Raw genomic sequence first — 27510 nt, forward strand, 5'->3', positions numbered from 1 at the left:
GATCAAACCGTTAACACCTAGGTTACAAGTCAAGAGTATTGACCATTGTGCCATGGCATCATCCCCGTTTCTATTATTGCCAAGTGAATACAACCATTTAGGTATAAAATTATAAAACAGCTTATTTTAATCGGTACACTCCCATCAGATATCCAAATCAATCCTCTTGGTTATTGATGGTTGGAATGTCTATCAAACACATGAGGTCAACAATGTTGGTGTCCGACAAAACTTTATCCTTTCAGTCCCATGTCAACAACCGTGAGAACCTCTTTTTTCACGGAATAAATATATCCCGACTCCATCACATCCTGAACATTGCAGACACTGAAAGTCTAATCCACGAATTTGTTTTTCCTGGCTTTACTTAAATGCCCTGCTTTTTGGAACCCCGAGCAAGTTCCTAAACAGGCTGCAGTATATAAAAAATGTGGCTGCCAAGTTGAGAACTGGTACAACACCCTTTATCACATCATACCTGTGCTCCTGTCCCATCACTGGCCCCCTTGTCTGTCCCCGTATTGAGGTTCTCTCGCTGGTATTCAAGGCCTTGAATGGAATTGCTCCTCCCTATTCATGACCTACAGCCACGAATATTCCATAAAGATCATTCCGGTCCTCAGATTGTGCATTGCTCACTGTCCCACGGTCTCGGCTTCACACATGGGGGTGAAGGCGCCTTTGCAATTGTGGCACCTCAACTCTAACTCGTTGCCCTTTGAGGTCAGGACTTCCAAGACACCTCAAATGTTAAAATCTCGACTTAAAATACATCCGTTTCAAATGTTTCTCACTTTCCTTGGTTGTTGTTAAACTACTGTAATGGGTTCCGGAGACACTTGTAGAGGGCACGTCTTTATTTCCACACCACGTACTTATACACTTTACTCCCAGCCTATTCACATAGGTCTTCTACACAGACGACCTACATAGTGTGCCTAGCCTCGTCTACGTTCCCAGGTCCTCCGGCTATGATTGCCTGAGGGGAGGCTACCTAACCCGACCCAGCCAAGGTGCGGGTCTAGACCACTGGCTTTCTCGGACCTCGCCCTTACAAGGGCGTCGGGCCGGGAGTCCCAGAGTCTCACCACTGGCCCGCACAGCGTCCCGGCCCTTACAAGGACAGTGGGGCGAGGGGATCCAGGGTCCTAAGCTGGCTGGTCTTCTTGCTTCGGTATGCGACTGGTCCCGAGCTACTGGGGAGGGTTCCCCCTTTATGCACCTTGCCATCGAGGGGCGGGGCTGCGTGGGATCCTGAAACCCCCGCAGCCCCTCCCGCTTTGGGCTGGGCAATGCAGACCCTCCCCTGGCGGTATGAGGTACCGCCCTTGGGCCCTGTCCACCATTGCAGGTAAGTGCGGCCCATCTACGGTGCTACACTACTTCCACTTTTCCGTGCATAGCCCCCTGAGAACGGTTAAGGGGCGCTTTATGAATTTTAATAAAAAAAAGTGCCGTGCCAATGTTGGTGAAACGCTGCCATGCAAAAGCTTTTGTAACGCTCCCAAGGCACGTCGGTAATGCACAAAGTGTCAATCCTTCCACAAAACACTCAATTGCCAGAAGTGCAAACTCGCCTGGGCACTGTTCAACCAGTGGACCACGCTTCTCAAAGTATGCTTGTCCTCAAAATGTTGTTGATGTTTAGTATTACTACTACACGTGTTTACCCAGGAAAGCCCCACTGAGTTCACTTTTTCAGGAGGGTCGTGCTAAGTCTGTGCAGTCGGGGAGTAATGGTTGCTTTGGAGATTCCAATTGCATTATTTACGTGAAATTTTTCACATTTGCCAAGTTTGTGGACTATGACACCGGGTCAATAAAATGAGTACCACTGTGGGGAAGTGGACAATTTAGTTGTCCAATGGATCGATTCGCCCCCACCCAGAGGAATTGGGAATTTCCATCACGGACTAAAGAGCTGTTCACAGGATATGAGCACTGCCTCAATGCCAAATTTAAGCAAACAAATCACCGACGTTCGCGATGGCCATTAATCGAACTTGGATTGCCAATTTCACGGTACAATGCACTGAGCCACTGCGTGACTGCTCCACTTCAACGTTTGAGAGTTACATTCGGCAAAAGCTCCTGCCATCAACTCCGGACAGTTACCCGCAGCCCTGTGCCACGTTCCAGTAATTAAAACACATTTAACCCTCAACTACCAAACAATGCAGTGACAAACTAACTGTGTGTTGCACATGGAATGTTAAAAAGAGATGAAAACAGCATTTTGAATATTCGTAGTTTATTTAACAACTTTAAAAATAAAATGTACCATGACCGTTGTGGAATGATCACCTTAAAAACACACGTGTGGACAAAACTCATCGCGCGCCGAGTTTCGCCACGCACCGGCCACATCAGCCACAACACTGCAAGGGCAGCACGACTTGCCGCGAATACCGAGGGATTCAAACACTTAGAATCAATGGCGGAGCCAGGATTTTCAGGTAGGGGGGGGGGGTAACCCCTCCAGCAATTAAAAATTATAGTTGTAAGGACTTGTCCCTTACTTTTTATTCAACGCGTGTGCGGCGATGGCGCAGCCATCGATCGAGGGTCGAATTCGAACCGCGTTGTGATCGGCATCGCGCTTGCTGAAGGTGAATGCCTTCGGGGAAGTACTGTGTACGCAACTGCGCACAATTATGCGAGTCACTTAACTGTTTTTCCGTTACTTATTGCCAATTATGGACTCAGACTATTGTCCTATCATATCAGAGTCCCTGGCACATATGCTACACTGGCAGTGGGGGTCGCAAAATGCCGATGTATTACTAAAACGTGCCCCCCCCCCCCCCACTGGCTCCGCCAGTGCTTTGAATCGGAGAATTAGCACCTATTATCACTGTCTTACCAATTGAACACACCACACGTACGTTACGGCAAAGAACAGTTTAAAAATGCTTAAGAGCAGGGGTTTGATTAAAAAAAACCACTCAATTATAAAAGTCGTGAAATGGAGCAAGTTCTCTTATTGTTCATATCAAATCCTATAATTCCATCCGCGTCACTCCACGAGATGAGCGAATTTCCATTCGCAGAATGCAGTGCACCACCTTGTGGATGAGTGACCACGGAAGATGTTAGATCTGCTTTGGAAGGCCATTGAACACTTGTTTTCAAACTGACAAGGGTCCACCTTTAATATTCCCTGCAAAGCGTTTTCATCGTATGGCAGTAAAACAAACCCGATTTTGTTTCTCAGGGCTGGAATATGCGTCGCTACAAAGTCAAATCGTGTATTTTTTTTATGCCCAGCTTTTGTGCGACGAGACTGAAAACATCCAACGCACTATACTTGTGAATCCAATTTAAAAATGAACAGCTAAACCCCAGATTGGGATCCTGGGTCACAGCAGAGCCAGCTCAATGCTCTGAAGTGGTATTCGTGTCTCGAGTCACCCGATTTCTGCAAGTTTTGTGAGTGAATTGTAGTCGTGTTCTGGCTCATTCTGCACAAATTCCACACATTAACATAAGGCTCATAAAACCTCTCTTCACTCCATCAAAAACACATCAAACAGAAGTTACTTAAACTTAGTGCATTTAAAAAATGTAATACAAATTATAATCTCACAAGTGCCTGGTTGTAATAATGGATCAGCTGTATGATTGGCAATATGCTGCAATTTATTAAATTTCCTCTTGTGTGCAGCATTCAGGTGATAAATTACACTACTTAAAACATCTTGTTACAATCATTCAAATATTGGCACCGAACAACCTGCACACGAGGACATGCAGTGATTTTACCTATTCTTTGGGTCTTTCGGTAAAGTCACGTAGATAGGTTCAAAGAAAAACACATTCCTGCGAGGGAGCTGGTAGGAACGTTGGGTTGCTCGGTCAATGGCCAGGGTCAACGGCGGCGTGGTGTATTCCGCAAATATGGCCGACTGAGGGCGGGCACAAGCTGGCGTGAGTAGGTTAAACGTTGAGTTTTATAAGGGCACCCAGCCCCTCCCATTTTTGGATGCACGACGGACGGACACAATAATCCCCTGTGGGCTGGTGGAACCAGGTGGTTCCTACCAGTATAACAAAAAACTACCTATTGACGTGACTTTACCGAAAGACCAAAAGAATATGAATTCCTGCAGTCACGAAAGCTTCAAGTTATGATTTACCTCGTTTCTACATGAGCCATGTTCTTGAACAGCATCATTTCAGCTCGCTGCAGAAGGGTATGGGAACGTGTACGCTTGGAATAACAATGCCTGAACCCACCGCCATATCACCATCCTTCAGATGTAATTTAACATCCTGAAATGTATTTATAACTTACGTAAATCTTAATAATCGGTTCAGTGCGTCCATACGAAAGGTAATTTTAATCGATTAGTATGGACGAAACACCATAGTCAAAGTAAATGAGATTAAGTGTTCTACAATGCACAACACGGCAGCAGCAATGAAAATGCACTTAATCCATTACAACTATCGAGAACGCCTGTTGTGAACAGAAAATTGCATCGGACAATGCGTCATTAAATGCTGCCGAGTACAAACGCAACAGGACAAAGTACTTTTATAGAAATGTAAAACCATAAAAAATGACAATTGGTTTTAGTCCAGCAGCCTATTGGCTTTCTCAACAAATATCCAGCGGTATTTGTTCAAGCAAACCAACTGGACCAGTTTCGACAAACTATTTTATTTAAATAAAGAGGCAACAAATGCAGTTCTGCTTATATATGCTTTATACCAATAATTCTCCACAACGTGTAATGAGTTTGCAGAAAAGTGCAAACATTGTGTAGGCTCAGGCTGTCCAATTCGGGTTTCAAGCATAATCGGGATATCCTATTAATGTTGTAGTTACATTGCACAATTACCGCACCGCCTTGCTGTCACCGCTGTATTGTTTTGGTGCCAGTGCAGTCTCTGGGGCACTTTGGTAAGGGGAGTGCGCTGTCGTTTTAAATCCTTTAAGCAATGAAGCCTCAATCTCATGTCGGCCAGCCGAGGAAGGTAGTCAAGGTGCGTAGCTATGAGAGCCGCTCATTTTATGAACTGGATCTTTAAAGAAACATTTTTATATTCCTTCGGGATGCCGGTCAAGGTCATTACACATCTGAGTGACATTTACTTGCGACGGAACTAAACGTGGTAATCTTCGCCTGCATCGTGGAGTCGCCAGTGACACGACGCTTACAATTTAGTGCGCAATCGGCACGTTAACAGAGCGACACTACTGCTCAAGTGCTCAACAACAGATCCAGCGATCTTCGAACTGCTGTCTTTATTTTGTCCTTCCGCCGCACCTCCGATCAGCGCAATTGGCCACGTACGGTGTGAACGCAGTTCAACATATATACAGAGCGTTTTACATACGCCAAGTGACTTGCATCTCGATCTCAACACGTTTAAAAGGGCACCCCCCCCTCCGCCCCAGTGGCCACTGTCCCTTTGTAGCACAAGGTGACTCGGCACCTGGTCTGCAAGCGGGCAGTAGTCTACCGGTCAGGGGCAACGATTGCTGCTGTGCATAACCCCAATTTGGGTAACGTGGCGTGAGTTTTCTTTTAGTAGTATTATCAACGATTTACAGGTCAACGAGGTTACTGATCACTCGAGTTAATGTACGGCCCCGTTTTGTCAATCTGCTGCTCTATGATTGCCTCCCCCACAACTCGTCGATTGTGAAGGATGTTTGACCGTACTTCACCACACTTGTCAGTGCGGGTTGGCAAACGTTGGAGTTGGTGCAGAACAATGGATATTTCTACACTGCCCTCCACTACCCACAATGCCTCCTCCCTGAAGTCTTTTGCACATGGCGGGTCGCCCATCCGAGCGCTATCCAGGCTCAAATCCTGCTTTAGCTTCTGGGATCTTAGGGAAACGGATGCACTCATTTACGTGTTAATGCTGTTGTGCCAACTAAGAGTGTAGATTGCCTCGCAAGTTCACACAAGAAAAGGCCATGGCACAAACCCAAGCCTTAAGCCAGCAGTCTCCTCTTCAAAGATGTTACATTTTTCTCTGCACACCTTCCATCTGGAACAAACGTCATCAACGGGCAGGCAGTCTTACAAGTGTCGTTCTCCAACTCAAATTTAAATGACTGTTGCCAGTCGACTTTGCAAAGCACCGTGTAATTATGTGTGTAATGATGTGTGGAGGTTCGTAAATTCCGCTGCTTGGGAGTTGGAAGCAGTCACCCTCCAGCAACAAAGGAGGCTAGAGAAACGACGCTCGCAACAACAAGCGGAGCTCAGGGCGTCTAAAATGCAGAGTTGGCACAGCGGGGAGCACAGTTGGTGGATCTGCCAGCCATTTTAGTCAACCCACGGTACCTGGGTCTGTTCCGTGACCTCCTGCCTACCGGCTTTAGATACTTCACGTGGCTTCAAAGTGCACCTAGCATAGCACAAGCGCCGTGGTGACGTCACCGCCACTTAGTGGTGAACAGAGATTGTTGTCGCAAAGTTTAAGAGTTAGCAAGTGCCCTCTGCAATGGCACCATAACATCTACGAGGTTTCATGGCTGTAGTGCGAAGCTGATCAAGGCGAACATACAAACATTTCGCCCGCCCCATCAAATTTATCCGTGTGAACGGCGTGCAGAGAATACTGCAGTCCCTGGAAATGAAGGATTTGTTTGCACCACAGTGCATCATGTAGACACTGAAAAAGGATGCAGCAACCAATCAATAGCCCTAATAATTCCATCCCCGACCCTGTCACCCACGATCATCCTTCTGCTGCAATACTGAATCCACAGGTGACCGGTTCGATCTCCTGGCGTGGCAGTTGAAGGAATCGCCACATTTCTTAAATCCCCTCCGCCTCCTATCAACCCAGGAGTATAATATGGATACACCAGTTAGTCGATCGGCAGGTCACATGTGGTGGGTTAAAGTGTGCGTACTCCCACCTCTCCTCCAAGACGTCCGGATGGCGTGATAGAGGAGGCCAAAAATACTCTCTCAAAGAACTCTCTGGAGCTCCCTCTAGTGGCGGCCTTTTGGGCAGCAGTGACACGAGCAAACATTTGCAGTGCTGCACCCCAACCAAGTCCCGTCAACCCTGAAGCCAATATCGTTGAACGGCAGCGGCTGTATATAGCAGAGCAGCAGCAGCCCCGCTCCCACTGCCGCAGTTGCCGCCGCCGCCGCAGTCTCCGACGTCCGCGCGGTCGGACACGTGGACTAACTGCCGTCGTGGCGTGGGGGTTGCGCGGCGGCGGCGCCGGTTGCGCTCCTCCGCCGCAGCTGCTGAATGTGGGGCCCCACGCGCAGCTCCATGCGGTGGCGCTCGCCGGGGCCTGCGCGGCGCAGCGCGGCGTGGAACCTCCCGCTCACGTCGTCGGCGCGGGCCCAGGCGGCGCGCGCTGCCGCCGCGCTCCCGCACAGCTCCTGGCGCAGCCGGAGAGACGCGAGCACGCCACCTTTGTTAGTCAGCGCACCACTACTCAATACCAGGCACGTGTCATGTAATTATAATAGTTATGATTTATTTGATAGACCCGTCCTGCTTTGTGCTGGGAACATCTCATTTCTTTAGAACTGCTTTTTGTCTTTAGTTTGTTGTCCTTCCGCCGCATCTCCGATTCGCGTGGTTCGCCACGTACGGTGCGAAAGAAGTTCGACATGGAGCGCTTTACATACGCTAAGTGACTTGCATGTCTATCTCAACAAGTTTGAAAGGGCATCCCCCTCCCTTTTCCCCAGTGGCCGCTGTCCCTTTGTGGCACAAGGTGACTCGGCACCTGGTCTGCAAGCGCTACTGCCCGCTCAGGGGCAATGATTGCTGCTGTGCGTAATCCCAACTTGGGTAACGTGAAGTGAGTTTCTTTTTTTATCACAATTGCAAAGGCCCACAATGACAACCGGCGAGCAACAAACAGCACTGTCAAAGTGGTCATCTATCCAGTTGCGGTAGTGTCTGGTCACTCATGTTAAAAGCTTCCACCTTGGATGCAGTTACTACCGAGACTATATCTGGAAACAAAGGAACGTTAGCGCATTCAACCTGTCGAGTGATGGGAATGAGTGCCAACCGGTCCACAGTTTTGCTGGCTAAACAAATTGTTTCAAACATCCACTATGGCGGTGTGGATTTAGATTGACTATCTAAACATTTACCCGAGTTGGCTGCCTCTCGGTAAAATATGTGAAAGGCCCAAAAGAGAAGCACATGATCGTATTCTCGTGAAACATTGCACATGCCAGCTATGTTGGATCAGTGACCACCAATTAGAATAGTTTAGAACAATTTATTTAGAATTTTTTACTTTATTTTTTGTTTAATTTTTCTACCTATGTGACTTTACCGAAAGAACCAAAGAGTATGGATTCCTGCAGTCACTAAAGCTTTAAATATAAAATTAAAACTTAATCTTGACCGACGACCCTCATCATCTAGCGACATCCTGTTTGTGATCAAACTCCCATTTTTTAAAATCAGAAAATACACGACACACCTTGAGATAACGTAGCATTTTCACACTTCGTTAACCTAAACGTCTGGAATAAGCAGCTTTAAAAGCAGGTGCGTACACGGGGAAGGGTGGATGGTTTGAGATTTTGTGACAATGGATATTTTGGCAGTAAATGACGGCTATGGAGATATATTTAAGCAGCAAGCCGAGGTACGTTTTGCCAAACACGTGTGTGTCCAGTTTCACTCCCCCCTAGATTTACGCCTGATGCAAGAACTGGAAATGCAGCCGTGACACCATCAGCGCCATGAAAGCAACGTGTGCATCCTGCCAAAAAAAACTGACTGACCAACTGCTTGTGAACACGTATGGGAGTGCCCGGTATACAGCACATCGTGGGTTCGATTCCGATCCCAACTCCTGTATATATGTGGAGTTTGCGTGTTTTCTTTCTCGATGTGGTCACGTGGATTTGTTTCTCCGGGTCCTTCACTTTATTCCCTCCACATTTAGCGCTAAAACATTTCCACTTGATTAGCCACTTCGTTGGGCTATCATTTGTGGCCAGGTCGCTTCTGAATAAATTAGCTACATAGCTCAGTGGGCATTACCTGGTAAGATAAAACGTTTTTAAATAGCTTATAGTATCGCCCTTTCGTCAATACACTGCTAAATGAGGGCCTCCCTAAGTCACGTCTGTGGAGGTAATGAGGGTTACTTGAAGGTGGGGGTTGTTGCTGTGCTGCCCACATCACCCTATAACACCACGTTGAGTAGTACATGATGGGGTCGCACATTCAAGCATTTATCCAGGCTCAACTGCTGCTTAGCTTCCGAAATCTGACGGTCAGATTTGTCGCCTGATGATCTCGTAATCACGGTACTCTAATTGTAAATGCGTTTTTTGTGGGTTTACTCTCCCACGCACAACCGGTGTTCTGAACTAGTAACGAATTGCCACTTTTTGTTTGCGTGACAAACCTTACTAAATGGCTGTGTCGGGTTTAACGACATTCGTATTTACGCGATCTAACCCCAAAAACACCTCTATTATGGATATTGGTCGCAAAAGTCTTATTAAACGAAGTAAAATAAACTCCTTAAAAAAATGTATACTTTTTTTTAACAACTTCGTTAAACTCACGGTCGAGAAGTATGTCAATGATGCGAAGCCTGCTCCCACATCAACGCTTACTTGAATTCATTGTGATTTGAAGCTTTAGTGCTTTTTCTGGAAGACTTTGCAGTTTTTTCCTGGATTTTTCTGTTTGCGCATAATCACTTTAAGATGTTTTCTTGTTCATGTTTTTGTTTGTTGCGGTTGCACCCGATTCAAGAGCCGAATGGCTCACGGGGCTATACCTAATAAATGAAATGAACTGAAATATGTGTAACTATAAACGGCTGTGACTCGCTAATCACGATCCGCTTGCAAGGGTCAAGCGTGCCCGAGAGTGGGAACGTACATCGAGGAGATGGGGAGCGGTGGATGAGTTCAGCTCGCGTGCAAGGAGCCGGTGGGTTGATAACCATCGCAAGAAGGAAGGCCTTCATCCAGCAGTGGATTGACCTTGACGATAAAGCGTTACGATCTACTATTCGTGACTATTTTTTTTTGATCAGGTAAGTACCACTGAACTATGTAGCTCTCTTTCAGAAGCGACCTGTCCGCAAATGATAGCTTTGTATCATCATGTGGACATTTATATCAGCCAAACACTCTTAAATAAACGCACGTTTCTGAATGTGGAGAGAGAACCCGGAGATAAATCCACGCGAGCACGGGGGGAGAGAAAAGAATGCGCACACTATGAACACAGCAGACGCCAAGGATCTGCATGAACCCAAGACGTCCTTACTCTTTGGTTCTTTCGGTAAAGTCACGTAGGTATAGAATAGAATAAAATAAATCACGACGTTTCGGGCGCAACACAAGCGTCCGTGATCAGGTGAGAAAGCATCATGCTTTATTTTCTACCTACGTGACTTTACCGAAAGAACCAAAGAGTATGGATTCCTGTAGTCACGAAAGCTTCAAGACGAGGTTAGCGATCATCTCCGCGCCCAACCAACTCACCGCCTCCTCCACGTGCCTCTTCACCTCGGCTATCTCGTCCAGCAACGAGTCGACATCTCCTCCACAGCGTCCACGGCAGCCGCCAGCGACACCACCACCACCGCCGGAGATTCTCAGCGCGAGGCCCGGCAGGAGAAGCAGCCGCGTGCCCGCGCCGACCCCGACCCCTCCATCCTCTCGGGCCGCGCCTGCCGAGGAGGCCCGAGGCAGGCGAAGCGACAAGGCGAGGCGGGGGGCCCGAGCGCGGTCGCCGTGAGGCCGCAGCGAGAGCGACATCGAGAAGGAGGAGAGGTACGAGCAGAGGGACGAGGTGGACGCCGAGGGGGTCGATTCGCCACTTCGCTTGCGGGGTGGACGAGGAGGACGGAGCAGGCGGCAGCGGAGCAGCGCCGAAGCGGCGGCGGGCGAGGGCACGGACGCCATCGGCAGGGGGGGAGTGGCGACTCCGATTGCAGGGGGTGATTTGGCTGGGGGGACTTGGCGGGGGGGGGGGACTTGGCGGGGGGGGGGACTTGGCGGGGGGGGATTTGGCGGGTGGGGGGGGATTTGGCGGGGGGATTTGGCGGGGAGGGGGGGGACTTGGCGGGGGGGGATTTGGCTGGGGGGGGGGGGGACTTGGCGGGGGGGAATTTGGCGGGGGGGGGGATTTGGCTGGGGGGGGGGGGACTTGGCTGGGGGGAATTTGGCGGGGGGGGGGGATTTGGCTGGGGGGGGGGGGACTTGGCGGGGGGGGATTTGGCTGGGGGGGGACTTGGCGGGGGGGGACTTGGCTGGGGGGGGAGGGGGAGACATGGCTGGGGGGCGACTTGGCTGGGGGGGGGGCGACTTGGCTGGGGGGGGGGGGATAAATGATCCATCCATCATTTATCCTGTTCTTGCGTATGGCAATATGTTCAGGAGCTAAATGCCATTGTCGAGGTCTGCACGCCATGACGGCTTCAGGAGAGTTCGTGTAGATATTCCTATGCTGCTGCAGCACAGATACAGAGTGGTTTACTATATACTCTTTGGGACAAATTTGCACGATTGAAACACTGCACGTCAAATTTCCTAGTGATGGTCGTGTGCAAGGCTGGGAGTAAAAGACTGGAGATGTGGATATGAACATAAACTATAAGGCAGCTAAAGTTTAACTTGGTTAATAACATCCTTCCAATGATTGCTCAATTTGAATCCATCCTCTCGGTTGAAGTTATGTCTATGTTTGTATATATGGATGGCTTCATGGACACATCTTTGGTGGTATCCAGACGGCTTGCAGAGCACTTTGGTATCGGAGAAAACAATATCATGAGAGCCCACCGCGTTGTAGCAATGGTCAGCCATGGCAGAAGAATTCGTCCTACCGTATTTCAAATCTGACTTGTGCTCGCGAATGCGGTCAGATACATGTCGTTTCGTTTCCCCAATATAACAATCACCACAAATGCAACTCAATTTGTAGACACCAGGGTACTGCAAGTCAGGAATGACATCCTTTACGGATCAGATCACGGATTTTGTCTACTGTATTGGTTTACGATATGATCCATAGTATGGACTGCATGGCCACAATCGATGTGTGTATAGGCTTGTTGGTGTTCCGATGTGGTTGATGGTTCCAGCAGTGTTGCTGGTTCCAGCAGTGTTGATGGTTCCAGCATTGTCTTCCAGGAATGTCAGAGCCAGGAGGTGCGATGTTTGGATTTCAATTGAGGTGTTTATTCTGGACATCATCATCTTCTTCTCAAGAGAAGTGTCATGCCCAATCCCACTTACTTTTCACGAGTCAGAATTAGGTCTCTAACCTGCATATATTCTGTAGTCCACGTGTTTCTTATTCTGTCTCAATACAATTACAAGCATGCATTTATCCGTGATTCTTAGCACACTTTTCAACGTAGAGAATGTAAGGAAAGCACTGACTCGTTTGTTAAAGCCACACTCTCCTCTCCAGAGGCATAGTGCAGCAAAATCCATTGTTATACTGCCCTTCTATGCTCCCGAATTTGGGCTCAATGCCTTTGGTCAAATGTCCCCCATGGCCTGTGAGGCGTGGAATCAAGGCCCTCATCCGGCAGTGACTGATACAAGTATTACAATTTGGGGCATCAGGAGGTCGTGAGTTCTATATATTTGGAGTTTCCATGTTCTGCCCGTGGTCACTTGGATTTTTCTCCGGGTCCTCCGGTTTTCCCCTCCACATTTAGAAACCTTGTTTGGCTGCTATACATGCCCACATTATAAACTACTTTTGTTGAGCTATCAATTGTGGCCAGGTCGCTTCTTTGAAAATGGCTTGAAAGCTTCAAGGGGCTTTACCTGGTAAAATAAAAAAATGTGTTCAGTTTTAAATGTATTTTTATTGATATCAAGATATCTGCAAATAAAAAAAAACATTATTGTCTTAACCTATTGAGCTACAATGACCTGCAGAGGCGGTACAAAGCAACCTCAACTAGATCATGGACACGTGCGCAGCTCCTTTGTCAATCCACTGCTGGATGAGGGCCTCTTGCACATTGAACTTAGGATGGCCACCGGCTCAGCATGCGTGGCGTCACTCGGCCGCCGCGTCGACACTAATGACGTCATCCTGACAGACATGACGTTGTTCGAGGCGCAACGTATTAAATGACGTCGGCGCAAACCTTTCTGCTTGGGCCAGAGCATGGATCAACGCGCGGGTAATGAAGGAACCGGGGTCGTCTCGTTACCACTGGTTACCACCTCGTTACCACTGGGCTTCACCTCGTTACCACTGGGTTTCACCTCGTTACCACTGGGGATTACCACGTTACCGGGGTTAACTCGCTTGTCACCAGGGGCCATTACCTTGCGTTACCTCATTGCCGGGTTTCTCTCATCCTATAATATGGTTACCCTTTAGCCAGAGATTACCTTCACAGCCACAGTTACTCGCACGGTGATAACGCGTGAGTCGTGTTATCAATGGGTGCCGTCTTTGTGGTGGTGATACGGAAACCCGTGCTGTGTGCTGGCGGTGACAGTGAAACCCGTGCCTGTGGTGGTACTGACACAGTGAAACCCATGGTGCGTGGTGGTAACAGTGACACTTGTGATGTGTTTCTGTGGCGATGGCGCAGGGATGGAACTGGAAGAGAATACTGCATCTTTAAATGTGGCCTGCTCGCTGCTGGATAAGATGTTGACGATTATTAAGTCCAATGAATCGGATGTTGTTCCTGGTATGCATGTATGCCTGTTGATGAATTTACTACTCACATCTGTTTTTTTTTACTTTAGCTGCACATGTCAAAGTGCTTGTAATTGGCTTCATACTAAGCTATTAAAACGTTTCAACTTTTGTTTAGGTTCATAATTCAAGCCAATTCTTGAGAATCAAAAGTTTTCACGATATAGATATCCATAATATAGGTTTTTTGGGTTAAACTTGGTCGCGAAAGCCTGCGTGTTAAACTGACAATATAGACACTTGGTTTTTTAGATTGGCCTTCAAAAGCCTACCCTCCCTGCCCATCAACAACCCACCATGGTACCATGGTACATCAATTGGCCTCTTTACACTGTCCGGTGTTACATTCCTTCCCACTGTTAATGCTTAGATATTATATTACTTATAACATTACAGTTTAGCGTAGAAATTGGTGATATCAGCTGTTTACATAACACCAGTTTCATTAGAAAAAATATTTCATTGCCTTATCTCTTTAGTTGAGATACCAGGTTACATGAGTGTAATCAAATTATCTGTAATGTACCTGATCTCGCCAAGTCCCTGAAGCTTCAGCAGGGCCGAGCCTGGAGAATGTGTGGATGGGTGACCACCATGTATATCACAGGTGTTGTAGCAGAGGTCGCAACCGGGTACCCGATACCCGTACCCTACCCGATACCCGGCTACCCGTACCCGGCCGGGTACGGGTACCCGTTTGCGACCCTGGTGCGGCCGGGTACGGGTACGGGTAAGGAATCAAAACCCGTTTGCGACCTCTGTGTTGTAGGCAGGCCCGAGGCTGTGCTTCATTGCCTCTGGAAAATGAAAACTTGTCAGCCTTGTGAGCCCAAATTTATAGGAAGTTATTACTAAAAGGCCCAATGAGTTGATTGGTTTTAATTTAAACTCGATTTATTTAGATTTTAGATATATCAGCAGGTAGGGCCCAATGAGTTTCTAGGCTCTATGTCATGGGCATCCTGCAGTTGTACAGATCCTATAGAGTACAAATATTAGTGACAAGCATGATTGCATAGGTCAATACAAAATAGCAAGTATCGGTATACACTTCAAACGTTACAGGATTAAGGATGCCATATTCTTTGGGTCTTTTGGTAAAGCCACGTAGAAGAAAAAATAATAAAAATTACAACAATATCACGATGTTTCGATCGCAACACAAGCAATCGTCTTCAGGTGAAAAAAGGGATTAGGGAACTGGTCAAAAACTAAAAACAAACATGACTATATTGTTTTACGAACAAAAATAGAGGAAACCAAAATAAATGTCATTTGACAAAGCAAACACAATCAGTAACCGTTAACCCTACACACACAGTACAATTCATGCAGACTTGGGCTTACGCTTCTCTGTCGATTATTTATTGCATCCATATCTACGAAGGAAATGGAGTTTCAAGAGTGAATGGAGGATTATTTTTGGTGAATGATTTAATTACCACCTCTAATGTGAAGCATTCCAAAATGAGGGAGCAGCTACCATGAAATAAAAAATTTCCCTACTTCAAATCAAACCTGGGGATTTTTAAGATTAAGTAGGGAGGAGCTTTGTTTATATTATTTTGGGGTGAACAAGAACCGTCAAATATTTTGCGGATTTATTACCATTACAGATAAATTATCTGAAATTAAATTTTAGTGGAATATTTCATCCCGTTTGTGTTAACAATCCATATGTCTTCCAACTATGTTTTGCAGTTATATTAAGCAGACTGGCTCGGTGATAATAGTTCTTGTCGTGAACATAACTGTGATGTCCCTCTTTGCAGATAAGGAATTCTCATATGAAAGGTCATCGCAGAGAGGGTAAGTCAACAAGGAAATTTGTATTCCATTTCAAATCAACGTAAGTTTCGAGAATTTGGCTGCTATACATTTCCACGTGATAAGCCACTACATTGAGCTATCATTTGTGGCGATGTCGCTTGGAAAAAAAAAAAGCTATATAGCTTCGTGGGCTTTACCTGGTATAATTAGAAATAGTTTAGTATTCACAACCACATAGTCAAAGCGTGTGGTTTTCCGGGTTAGGCCGCGTGTCGAGCATTCTCGTCCCAAGCTTTTACCACCCAAATTCTAATATCCATGGTGTCAAGGAAATTGGCTGTTCTGTAATGTTCACAAACTGGCACATATTGTTCGTAAAAATACTGTTAATTGGAAGTCTTCTGAGGGCTTAGGAAAGCGGGGGGTTTAATTCATACACACAACACTTTTCGTCTTCACGATTTGTCTGCAGTTCTGCCTTGCTTTGGCTTGCATCTGCCCTGAATCGGGATTTGAACTCTCAACCCTCCGGTTGCGAGCCGCTTGCTCTACCACTGAGCCATCCTACCCAACCACTACATTAAACATAACTGGTAATTTTAAAAGGTTGTGTTCAAGCATTAGCCAACAAACGGATCATGTATCATGTCGAATGTGTACTTCTGAAACAATAAGGAAAATGTAACTTGCGCCTTTCAGGTTTGACTTTTACGTAAAATCAAACTTTGGACGTGAACCTGACAACCTCGACTACAGTGAAATGGAATCGCGTGATTGGCACGGCCGGAGGAGATACAATTCATCCTCGGGCCAGCATCACCATCCACGCGGACTGAGGCGTGACTACGGTGACGACTACGATGCACCAATGCAAGAATTCAAGCGTGACCATGGACAATTCTACATGGCGGAAGATGTTGGATGGTCCTCTGATGCGCAGGGCTATAGAGGAACAGCCTTTAGGCAGGATAATTGGCGACGAGCCAGTGGGCCCTACTCTGCAGGTCCCGGCTATGCACCTGGCTTGGACAAGAGGCAACGTTTTGGAGGTCCGGATTACACCTCAAGATTTGAAGGTCCCCAAGGCAGACCTCGTGTTGGTGATTTCCCTGAATACAGCAGAGGCGCGCGGGCAAAGAGATCTTTCGAGGTACAGCCACAATTAAAAAGTTCACCTATTCCTCACTTGCAGAGACTATTGGTGACGACGTCTGGCTCTATATTATATTTACAATGGCATAAGGTAGCGAGGGCATTTAAAACTCGCAGGTTACAAAGTGGTGTAAGATGTTAAAATGTGTGTACGATTGCAGTACTCGGCAGAGTGCAGGTGGCTATAACTTGTCCTCGACTATCTGCACTGCAAATATTTAACTTAACCTCATTGTGTCTCCATACATATCGAGGGTCCCGGTACGAGCATCCAGTGGAAACTTGCACCAGAAGGAGAGACTGGCGCGAAGAAATTCAAATCAAACATGCCCTTTAACCAAGGGTGTACAGGTGATGAGCGTAACCTGTGCGTTATTATCTACATTGTCACAGTCTTTGTTATCCCGTATGGTAAGGTTCAAGGTGGCACTTGTTGATTTAGAAAGGCAACGGAATATGATTCATAATTTAGTTATTGGGTGAGGCACCTAATGATCTGGATGATTCCTTTTTCGTAAGGTTCTCCCTAACACCATATGCAGCCAAACACATTTAAATGGTTGCATGCATACTAATGTATGGAATGGCACAAGGGGAAGCGACAAGCAGTGGGAGGGATGCAAGAGTGACCGAGATGGGTAAGGGGAGAATAAGAGGAGTGAAGGTGAGAGGTAAGAGAGAGAGAGAGAAACGTGTAAAGACGACTGGGATGCACTTGCCTTGAGATGGTTTCTTTGACTTGAAACTTTCGTGACTTCAGGAATTCATATTCTTTGGGACTTTCGGTAAAGCCACATAGATCAAATAATACAAAATAATAAAAATAATAACAATATTATTATTTTTATTATAATTTTACCGAAAGACCCAAAGAATATGGTTTCTTTATCGGGGAGCCACGTGCTCACACTCGGACAGGCGGAGACCCCACTTCAGCAGCCTCAAGTCTGCCGCCTATTCCCCTTATATACGGTGCATGACCACGCCCCTGCCCCATGGGCACGCCCCTATTCTCGAGACTTCTCGCTAGCCCTAGACCACTCGGTCCACCACTGTCCTCTTACGTCACCTGGCCACGCCCCTATTCTCGATCATTCCTATGGCCACCAGTCCATTCGCACTGCAGGCTAACTCCCCTGTCATTACCTCCCGTGGCCACTAGTCCACTTGCACCGTAGGTTGACTCTACTGTCATTACACATGGAAAGAGAAGGGGGGGGGTGAGATACAGTGGAGGGAGGAGAGGAACATAGAGGGAGGAAGACGTAGAAGAGGGGTCGGAGGAATAAATAAAAGGATAGTGACGAAAAAAAGTGAGACATAAAGATAACATTGGGATATACAGCACAGAGAAGGCAAGAGAAAGGTGGAGAGAGACCGGACTCTAAGATTAAACGTTTGGCTGGCTGAGAGGAATGGACGGCCACGTCCAAAGGACGTATGGGTTGCTCATCGTTGCAAAAAAACCTGTCATCTCAGATTCTTGTTTCGTCATCCCCAAAGGAGTCCATTATTCAAATAGCACAGAAGTTAATTAATTTCACAGATGTTTATCAATTTCATTTTTAAAAGTTAACTGCACGAAAACCCTGGGAAGGAAACCTACTAATTGTTTATTGTATTTTTCAGATATTTTCAAAGGAGCACATAAAACATGGTAAGTGTTGATCCCTCGGGAAAATCATTACAACCAGTGTTTTGCAATTTACGGGTGGTGTTTGGGCAACTCGGAGGCTAACACCTTGATTAACATACGTATTTTGAACTTCTTTCAGCGTATGTAGCCAACCATGCTAACCGGGAGGCGCAAACAATGGTGCTGCATTGTTGCACTGAGATCTTTGGTATTAATCTGTACAATCACCGAAGGCTAAATTGGTTCCCAAATAGAGCCACCAAGGACTGCACAAAACCTATGGATTACTATCGGTTTGGAACCCAACTAAAACTCGTGGTTTATATCTGAGCAAACTGTTGCATAGCTATAGAGTGCAGACTAGTGGCAATTTCTTTTTTAACCTGGATAATTATCACGACATGGAATTATATATTTTGCAAGGTTGTCCAGGGTATCAAGCTATGGTATAGAGTCTTGAAGGGCATGAGATGGAATCCTGCGGTGCCATTCATTCCACAACACGACATGTGATGATTTGGGGAGATAAATTGTATCTTGAAATAGGCCAGCATTTCAAAGGTTTCGCCCAAATGTATATGACCAAAACCTTTACTTTTAAAATCACTGTTTAAAAAAAAAATTATATGTAAGGATACAGTATGGTATTCTAATAGCTGTGATTTTTCGAAGATGAGGTTTTATGACCTGAAGATCTATGATGGAATTATTTTATGAACCAATTTCACATTGGTGAAATAGTGTGTTTGCAATTTGTGCTAAAAGGAATACATCTCCAACATTATTTGCTGTGTTTTATTGCTGTTTTATGTTTTCTCAAACATTAATTTATTTTCCATGTGTATTTGGCAGGATATACCTCTGCTGTCTCTGCAGATATCGTACCATATATCACTCAGATATCCAAGCGCACATGGCCACCAAGATGCACAGTGTATCTCGGATGTATATCACTGACAAGTTTAAAGACGGTGGATTGGTCTCCAAGTTCATTGATGTAAGCTACTCAAGACAAATATGCAAGTTTATTAAGTTAATGGTATTTGTTACACGGATGACCCCGTTTTAGTCGGTTTCCCGGCTATTTTTGCAATGGAGATCCGTGGTGTGTGAACACAACAACAACATAATAGAGGTTTTTGGGTTAGATCGCGTAAATATATAAATGTGCCGTTAAAACCCGCCACCACCCGACACAGCCAACTAGTAAGGGTTGTCACGTGAACAGAACATGCCAATCCTATATAAGGAACGAAACAGTAAGACCTCACAAATCTGGCTGTCGCCTGATGAAGCTAGTTGTAATTACTAGCGAAATGTCGTGCTCAGATTGTAAATGTTGTGGCTTGGCTCTCCAACACACGTGTGCTGTACTCGTGATGAATTGGCCACGTTCTGTTTACGTGACAACCCTTACTAGTTGGATGTGTCGGGTGGTGGCGGGTTTTAACGACACATTTATATATTTACGTGATCTAACCCAAAAACCCGTGCCCGGCCGGGTACGGGTAGCCGGGTATCGGGTAGGGTACGGGTATCGGGTACCCGATTGCGACCTCTGTGCTGCACATGTTAATTTTAATTCCAGCCAGATCAATATACACTCATTTATGCATCAATATTCTACAGACACACGGGGTCATTGCTGGTGAAGAGGAACGTCATTGCAAGCCACGATATATCGCTGCCGCGATGACGTTATGTCCTGCTATCAATCTGCAGAGTCTGGGTTACTTGAAGAATTACCAGTTATATTTTTGTATCACGAGGGCACAGTGTTTTACACGGCTGTAGTCTGCCAGTCGTGGGTAACGTGCTGCTGTTTGGTTTTACCAAATTTGCTGGTAAGTTTTCCAATTTGGACAAAGACGCCCGTGCACATGGCCTAAGCTTTTTAGCATAATGTCATGAGATCTTCAGCATCTGCTGTGACGCAGATGGCGCATAGTGCCTGCGTTTAGGTAGTGCGCAGCAGCGATCACACTTCATTTTCGTTGTAGCAGAAAAGGTGGAGGCAAAATATTAAGACGAAAACATTTTTTTTCAATATTTATTTGGAATATATACTCTTGTAAAAAAATAACTGCTGTTTTATAACATATTACATGGTATGTTGTTCCTTGTGTATTTTTTAAATTAAGTTAATGTTGACCGTTGTAATACTGTTAAAAGTTAAGTAACATATTTGCCAGACTTAATGATAATATGCAACTTATTTATTTAATCTTCGGTAAAGTCACATAGGTATAAAATATAACGTTTTGGGCGCAACACAAGCGTTCGTTATGATTTTCATTATTCTTTGTTTAGTGTCTATGACGTATAAATCTGCTTGTGTTGTGTTCTTTACCTATTTTACAGGCATACATTGGGTGGAAGATCAGCCTTGTGAAACAGAAATTGGAGAAAATGATATTTCCTACAGACGGTGGTGCTGCTTACGTTGCGAAAACCTGCGGCAGAGGTTGTGCAATCCTTACTACTGTAGGGATGTGGGAAGCGGTAGTGTAGTGGTTAGTGCGTTGTGCTATGAACCCGGCGACCCGAATGCGATTACTACTCATGGGCAACACCAGTGATGATTATCTGAACCGGTCCAGGGGCTCTCCTAAGTCCACAAATGAGAACCTGGTGCGATGTGTAAAAACATTGCCACAAGGAAGACAAAGGCGCCGGGAATGGTGCTGGCCGCCCACCCTCCCGTGTGCTATTCCGGCCTTCATAGATGCCCACTAATAGCAACTGCTTTAACAGTTTGTTAAGGTTATACTGGGGGTTCTTTGTGTATCTCACCATCACATTCAGGGTCTGGTATGTTTTTAGAGTGCCAGGGTAGCACTGTGGTAACACTTGTGCCTCACAGCAGCAAGTCCCCGGGGGTTCAAATCCTGATTTGGGCACATTTATGTGCAGGCTTTGTACATTCTAATCCTATTGTGCACGAGTTTCCTCTGGATTCTCTGGTATCATCCCAATGCTTAAAAAAATACTTCCAAAGAACTCGACTAGAATTTCACGTAGCAACATTACCCCCTACTCTCAAAATCTGTCATGGACCCTCGTGAAATAATAGAGTCAGTGAGGTTTTCGTGGGTAGAGAAACAATCATCGGATGAAATAATTTTGGACTTGGTCTTTCATATTTGTCTGGCCGCACTTGCTGTGCGGTGTTTTTGAGTGACAGTAGTTTTGATGATGCCTGCGCATACGCAAGTTCTTTATTGTATTGACCTCTGTGTTTACCTGCCTGTCCCGTGCGGTAGTGTTGCGGTTACCGCAACCTGGTGAACCGAGTTCGATTTCCGCTCCCAGCCAACACTTGTGACGATTATCTGAACTAGTCTTGGGCCTCCTCTAGGTCGACTCAGCCTCGCATGAATACCTGATGTGGTGTGTAAACATCGCCACTAGGGAGACAAAGGCGACCGAATGTGGTGCTGGCCAACCACTCCCTCGTGTGCCGTAACCGCCTTCAAAGGTGCTCACTAACAGCACTTGCCCCAACAGTGTTGAGGATATGGAGGATCTTTATCTTTTGTATTCTCCGTTGGATTGACCTCTGCGTTTACCTGCCTGCCCTGTGCATATCTGTTGTCCCCAGGGCCCATTTGCAAGTCGGATTTGGACGAGGCGATGGAGATAACCCGCTCCACCTGGTGCCGGGCTTGTAGTGAGCACATGGCGGAGACCCCTGCGGTGGTACGGGCTCACTTGACCTCGGCCGAACACATCTGGAATAGAACGGTCAGTTTTAAAACACCAAGAGTTTCGGTGATAAATTCAGGGGTCACCTGCGGGGCGGGGGTGGGGGGGTGGGAAGGGGAAAGTCACCCTGGGCCTCGCACAAAAGAGGACCCGACCACAGGCCCTGTGGATTGTGGAAAAGAGGGGGGGGGGGCCCACGTGGTGACATTCTCTCACAGGCCTTTGGGAGCCTGGGCGGCCTTGTATGAAGTCACATCCACACCTGAAACATTTGGTCGCACTACTGGGTTGCATGCAACTGTTTTGTGTACCACGTCTCTATTGTAAGTTGTAAGCAGTTGCACAACCGGTTGCTCAGCAAGCGCGGATCTGATCACCAAATGTTTTGTTTGAGACGAATTTTGTAACGTGCAGCACGTTTGCTTGCTCCGATTGGTCGTTAAAAATCGTCGTGTGGATGGTGAAGCTGACCCGGAGCGGGGCGGTAGAGCTATCCCAGAGAAGGGTGGTGGAGCTGATCCACAGACGGGTGGTTGCGCTAACGCGGAGAGCGGTGGTGGACCTAGCCCGAAGAGGGGTGGTGGAGAGATGTTAACTCCCTCGCCTGGTATGCAGGATGTCATGGGTTCAATCCTAACCCTGACGCCTGCTGTATGTTTGGAGTTTGGCCATCTCTCCCCCCAGTGGTCGTGTGGATTTTTCTCCGCATCCTCCGGTTTTTCCCTCCACATTTAGAATCAATATGCGTTCAGAGTATTTGGCTGCTATACATTTCCACATGACAAGCCACTGAATTGGATAAGCCACAAATGAAGTGGCTTATCATGTGAGTCTTACCTCAGTGAGCCTTACCTAGTTAAATAAACAGTTGAGTTGAATAGTTTTTATGTGACCTGGTTTTGATTTTATTTGTGGTATTTTTCATTTCTTACAGGAGTACAGGAATAAACGACAGTTTTACGTGCTGGAAGTTGTAAGCAACATCCTGAAAGAGGCACAGTACTCCGCTTTGCTTGACAAGTTTAAAATGGTATGTATACTTTGTTAAGAGCTTTAAATGCATCTTCATGCTGGTATCACAAGTAGGCTTTCACGACCAATATCCATTGTGTTAGATCGCGTAAATATAAATGTGTCATTAAACCCGCCACCACCCGACAAAACCAATTAGTAAGGTTTGTCACGTAAATTGAACATGCCATTTCGTTACTAGTACAGCACACCGTTGTGTTGGAGAGCAAATCCACAACATTTACAATCTCAGAACGACATTTCGCCAGTAATTACAACCAGCATCATCAGGCGGACAGACACATTCGTGGATAAATCCTCCTGTTTTGTTCATTAAATAGAGGGATCGATATCTTCACGCTGTTGGTGCAGAACTTTAGTTTCACTCGTCACTTGAGTTGTAGTTCACCATTAGTATATGGGCAGCAGATTATTGTATTCCCTCCAATAAATGCTGCTTTGCAGACAGACAAATCCCAAATGGTAAGTTTCAGGTTCTCTTAAAATCTTGACTTAAAGCTTTCCTGACTGCAGAAATTCATACTCTTTGGGTCTTTCGATAAAGTAACGTAGATAGAATAAATAAATAAATAAACCCGGCGTTTTGATCGCAACACAAGCAGTCGTCTTCAGGTGAAAAAAGAGAGCAGGTGACCTGCTGAGGCAGGAGAAATGTAGCGAGAGAGCTGCTGCAGCAAGAGGTTATATAGGTTGGAGATGGGTACAACCCAAGGGTAAGTGGGCGGGGCTAGAGATGGAATTTACAAGTAATATATCTCAGCCTTTGTGTTGCTAGAGATTGGAGATTAGCATTTCAATGTGAGATAGCTTCCGCAGCAGTGGCTGTGTTAATGAGACGCATTCAGCCTATTGAACAACGAGAGCCACCGCCACATCGAGTGAAAGGGAAGCAAGCGGCTATGTTAGTGAGACATTTAGTCTGTTAATGTAAAGACAGATAACTTGGTAATGTAACTCAGAGAGTCGGAAATAACCGCTGACAATGGCAGGTAGGATGGAAACATCAACCACCAGTTAATAACGTCCTTCCAATTATTGCTCAATTTGTACCCATCTTCTCGGTTGAAGTTATGTCTGTGTTTATATATCTGGATGGCTTCATGAACAAATCTTTGATGGTCGCCCGAAGGTTTGCAGAGTACCTTGGTCTCGGAAAAAACAATGTCGTGTGAGCCCACCGTGTTCAAGCAGCGATCAGCCACGGCATAAGTATTGGTTCTTCCGTGTTTCAATCTGCCTTGTGTTCGCGAACACGGTCCCCAAGACATGTCGTTTTGTTTCCCCAATGTAACTGCTACTGCAGACACAACTTAGTTTGTAGACACCAGGGTGTTGCATGTCAGGAATCACATTTCACAGATGGGATCAGATCACGGATTTTGTGTACTGTGTTGAATCGAACCTGGATCTTGTGTTTGTTCATGATTTTGGAAAACATTTTGGTAACCCCATCCATGTATGGCAAGGTGATGGTTTTGATTGGGTCCTCAGATGGTTCTCTACCCATGTATATGTTTTTCTCTGCATCTTTTTTTTTTCCTCAGAATCCAGACGCAGGTCAAGAAGTCTTCAAAACATCCTACGTGGAGTCAAAGGGACAAGGTCCAAAAGACAAAGCAAGACCGCAAGGCACGGAGGAGGCGTTGGGGAAAAGAAATTCTACAGCGGAGGAATCGGTCGAAGCGACGGACGACGACAAAGTGGTTCCTGAAAAAGTTGACCATAATGATCCAGCTGAATCCTGCAGCATTGATGACGCAACCGAAGAAGGCACCGTTGATTTAGCGGAGAAGGGAAAGAGTCAGGGAGCAGGTGGTACTAGTGTTGAGAATTTTGAGAGTAAAGCAAAAGTGGTGAAGAAATACGTGGAAGTAAGTGATTCAGAGTCTACGAGTGATTTTGAACATGGGGTAATTGTACACTATGATGAAAACGAGACGGCCAGTAATCCACAGAGTGATCGAGAGGAATATGAGGAGCTGGATAATTATGATGATGATGATGGTGATTATGAAGCTGGGGAAGTTGTGCAGTTCGAGGATGAAGGAGAGTAAATATGCTACATCTCTTGGTGGGTTTATCCAAAATATCTAGTGCTAACAGAAATGGAACAATTTGGAATCGATCTTGATTTGAAACTTTCGTGACTGCAGGAATCCATACTCTTTGCTTCTTTCGGTAAAATAACGTAGGTAGAAAAATAATAAAATAAAACAAAAAATATATCACGCCGTTTCGATCACAACACAAGCGGTCGTCCTCAGGCGAAAAATAATCCAGCAGTGGAACTTACATACGTGGAGAACCGCAGTGCTTACAGGTGCTTCTCAGCGTCTCCAATGAATTAGTGCCCCCCACGCACCTCTCCCCACCCGTGAGCGCCACCACCACACAGCACAGCTGGTAAACAAACAGCTGCAGGCCGCGGTGCGCTCCCTGCCGCCACAGAACACATCTGATCAGTCTCTCCTCATTACACGAACATTTGCTCGTTTTGCGAACAAATTAGTCTGAATTTAAATTGCTCGTTTTGGCGAATTCTCGCGTAGAAAGAAGGCTCGTTAAGCAAGACGTGCCATGATATTTCAGCAAACTTCAACATCATTCATAGCACAAATTATCAGCAATTGTATTATTCCCTTACACCGCTGCGCATCGATAATGTCGTTGCATTACCATTATTACAGCGGATGATTCGTCATGTTGCCTCTGCTGTATAAAGGTTTCCCGTCGTTCCACCTTGTCTGTTTATGCCCTTTGCCACATGGTTGTTGTTTTAGTGGTTAGCATTGTTAACTTTGCTTCTTCCCTTTAGTTTTTCAATAAGGCGATTTACCTGTTATACCTGAAGGGCTTGGGCTGAAAAAAAAGATCATGATTGTTACCTGAAAATTAATACAAAATTACAATTACGAATTTAAAATAGCGTCCTTCATGCAGAACAGCATCTCCAGGTTTTTATATATCGCCGTTATACCCTCTTAAAGCCGGTATGGTAGTTTAAAAATGTAAGCTTTGGGATAAGGCATGGCATAAAAGCTGTGTTTTTATTGAATTCTATAATCTTAGAAAACAAGGAACAATAAAATCAATAATTTTTTTAAACTATTTTCAGCGTGTAAGTTTTCATGATTTGTCAAATTAGGCTTCTAGGGTATAGACAATGTTTTTGAGATTAACAATGTAACATGAGTACGTTTTTTTTTTGTAAAATACCCAGTGGGAATGTTTTTCAACACCCTTATACACTTATATACTTTTTTGTGGTTTACCTGCAGTTATTTTCATTTCAGTATTAGATGCGCAGGACAGTTATTTGGTTATGCTACATGTGCAGTAATTGTGTTAGCGAACAATTATTTGGTTTATTGTGGTCACCTCGGATCGAGACACAATGGGTGCTCTCGGTCAGCTCCTACTTGGTTAAATAAATGAAAACTTGTTTTTGTATTTTCCCCAAATGAAGATTACAATATTTGGTCAGGTTTTTATAAACCGCCGTAGTTTCCACCACCTTTCTTGATGCTCATACCACTGTCAATACATCCACGTTTTTTCACAAACCACCGTGCACTAAAAAAATATCTGTTGTGTTGTGAAGAAAAGAAATCTGCATAATCGCAAGAGTTTTGCAGACCACTTCGACTGGCCTGGTGGACTACCAGTGGCATGTAGACCGTAGGTTGGCAACCACTGATGTAGCGTTTACCAAAAAGCCTTTTGCTATAATATTAGTCTAAAGTTGGAACTGGGTCATTTTTTGCCAGTTTCCCCCTTACACCCTGATTTTGCTATCGGTGTCGAGTAATGAACAAAAGTATCCGTTCATATCTCTCGCAGAACGGTCACCTCTTTGCTTTGGAGAACGGCCGACAGATGCGGATATCACGGAACTTTGTTTGAGATCCCTTTAAGTGGTGACCTCTCCTCCAGACGGCAGCAGACCTGGTTCCTGAGAACTCTCAAAATGTAGAACTATTTTTTTTCATTCATGAGCAAAGCACAAAGTTAGTCACTCAATGAGCGTGCAATGCCTTGGAGTACTAGATGGTTTTTGTTCGACTTCTAGGATCCAAATGCCATTCAGTCGGGAGTTTGATCCTAGGGAGCCAATGGTCAAAGAGTCGCCGAGCCACAGTTTGAAAGTGCCGCTCCCTGGCTGTGTTAATTATTGGATCGGCGGTGAGACGTTCACTACCTCGCCCGGTATACAGGAGGTCGTGGGTTCAATCCCGACACTGACGCCTGCTGCTGTATATTTGCCGTTGTACTGGTAGGAACCTCCTGGTTACACCAGCCCACGGGATTATTGCGTCCGTCCGTCGTGCAGGGAGGGTCTGGGTGGGGAGGGGCTGGGTGGGGCTGGGTAGGGAGGGGCTGGGTGGGGAGAGTGGGGAGGGACTAGGTGGGGACGTGCTGGTCACCCCGTGGTGCCCTTATAAAACTCCACCATAGTTGAATTAATGACGTCACGCACTGTGGAGTATGCGTGACATCATCTGCAGGCGGGGTCTGCGAGACGTATTCTTCAGTGGGGGCGTGCGTGA

General features: G+C 45.9%; 2 protein-coding genes across 4 annotated transcripts; one reads left to right on the forward strand and one right to left on the reverse strand.

The window, feature by feature from the left end:
* Positions 1–2234: 2234 nt before the first annotated feature.
* LOC144948422 (uncharacterized) lies at positions 2235–10921 on the reverse strand. The gene is made up of 2 exons (XM_078877868.1): positions 10473–10921; positions 2235–7370 (listed from the first exon to the last, which is right to left on the reverse strand). Exons 1-2 carry the CDS (start codon positions 10893–10895, stop codon positions 7164–7166), a joined length of 630 nt encoding a protein of 209 aa, XP_078733994.1. The 5' UTR covers positions 10896–10921; the 3' UTR covers positions 2235–7163.
* A 2146-nt stretch (positions 10922–13067) lies between these two features.
* Positions 13068–26391, forward strand: LOC144948424 (uncharacterized). Of its 3 annotated transcripts, none has more exons than XM_078877874.1 (11): positions 13111–13138; positions 13559–13660; positions 15441–15477; positions 16138–16588; positions 16845–16941; positions 18220–18247; positions 19079–19223; positions 20588–20690; positions 21828–21970; positions 22866–22961; positions 24508–26391. In XM_078877874.1, exons 1-11 carry the CDS (start codon positions 13123–13125, stop codon positions 25015–25017), a joined length of 1728 nt encoding a protein of 575 aa, XP_078734000.1. In that variant the 5' UTR covers positions 13111–13122; the 3' UTR covers positions 25018–26391. The 3 variants fall into 3 exon arrangements, with proteins under 3 accessions (XP_078734002.1, XP_078734000.1, XP_078734001.1); XM_078877875.1 differs by having other exon boundaries at positions 13115–13138; positions 15441–15517; XM_078877876.1 differs by lacking the exon at positions 13559–13660 and having other exon boundaries at positions 13068–13138; positions 24508–26390.
* The last annotated feature ends 1119 nt before the right edge of the window (positions 26392–27510 follow it).

Source organism: Lampetra fluviatilis, chromosome 49 (genome assembly GCF_964198595.1).
Source record: "Lampetra fluviatilis chromosome 49, kcLamFluv1.1, whole genome shotgun sequence".
Taxonomy (NCBI): domain Eukaryota; kingdom Metazoa; phylum Chordata; class Hyperoartia; order Petromyzontiformes; family Petromyzontidae; genus Lampetra; species Lampetra fluviatilis.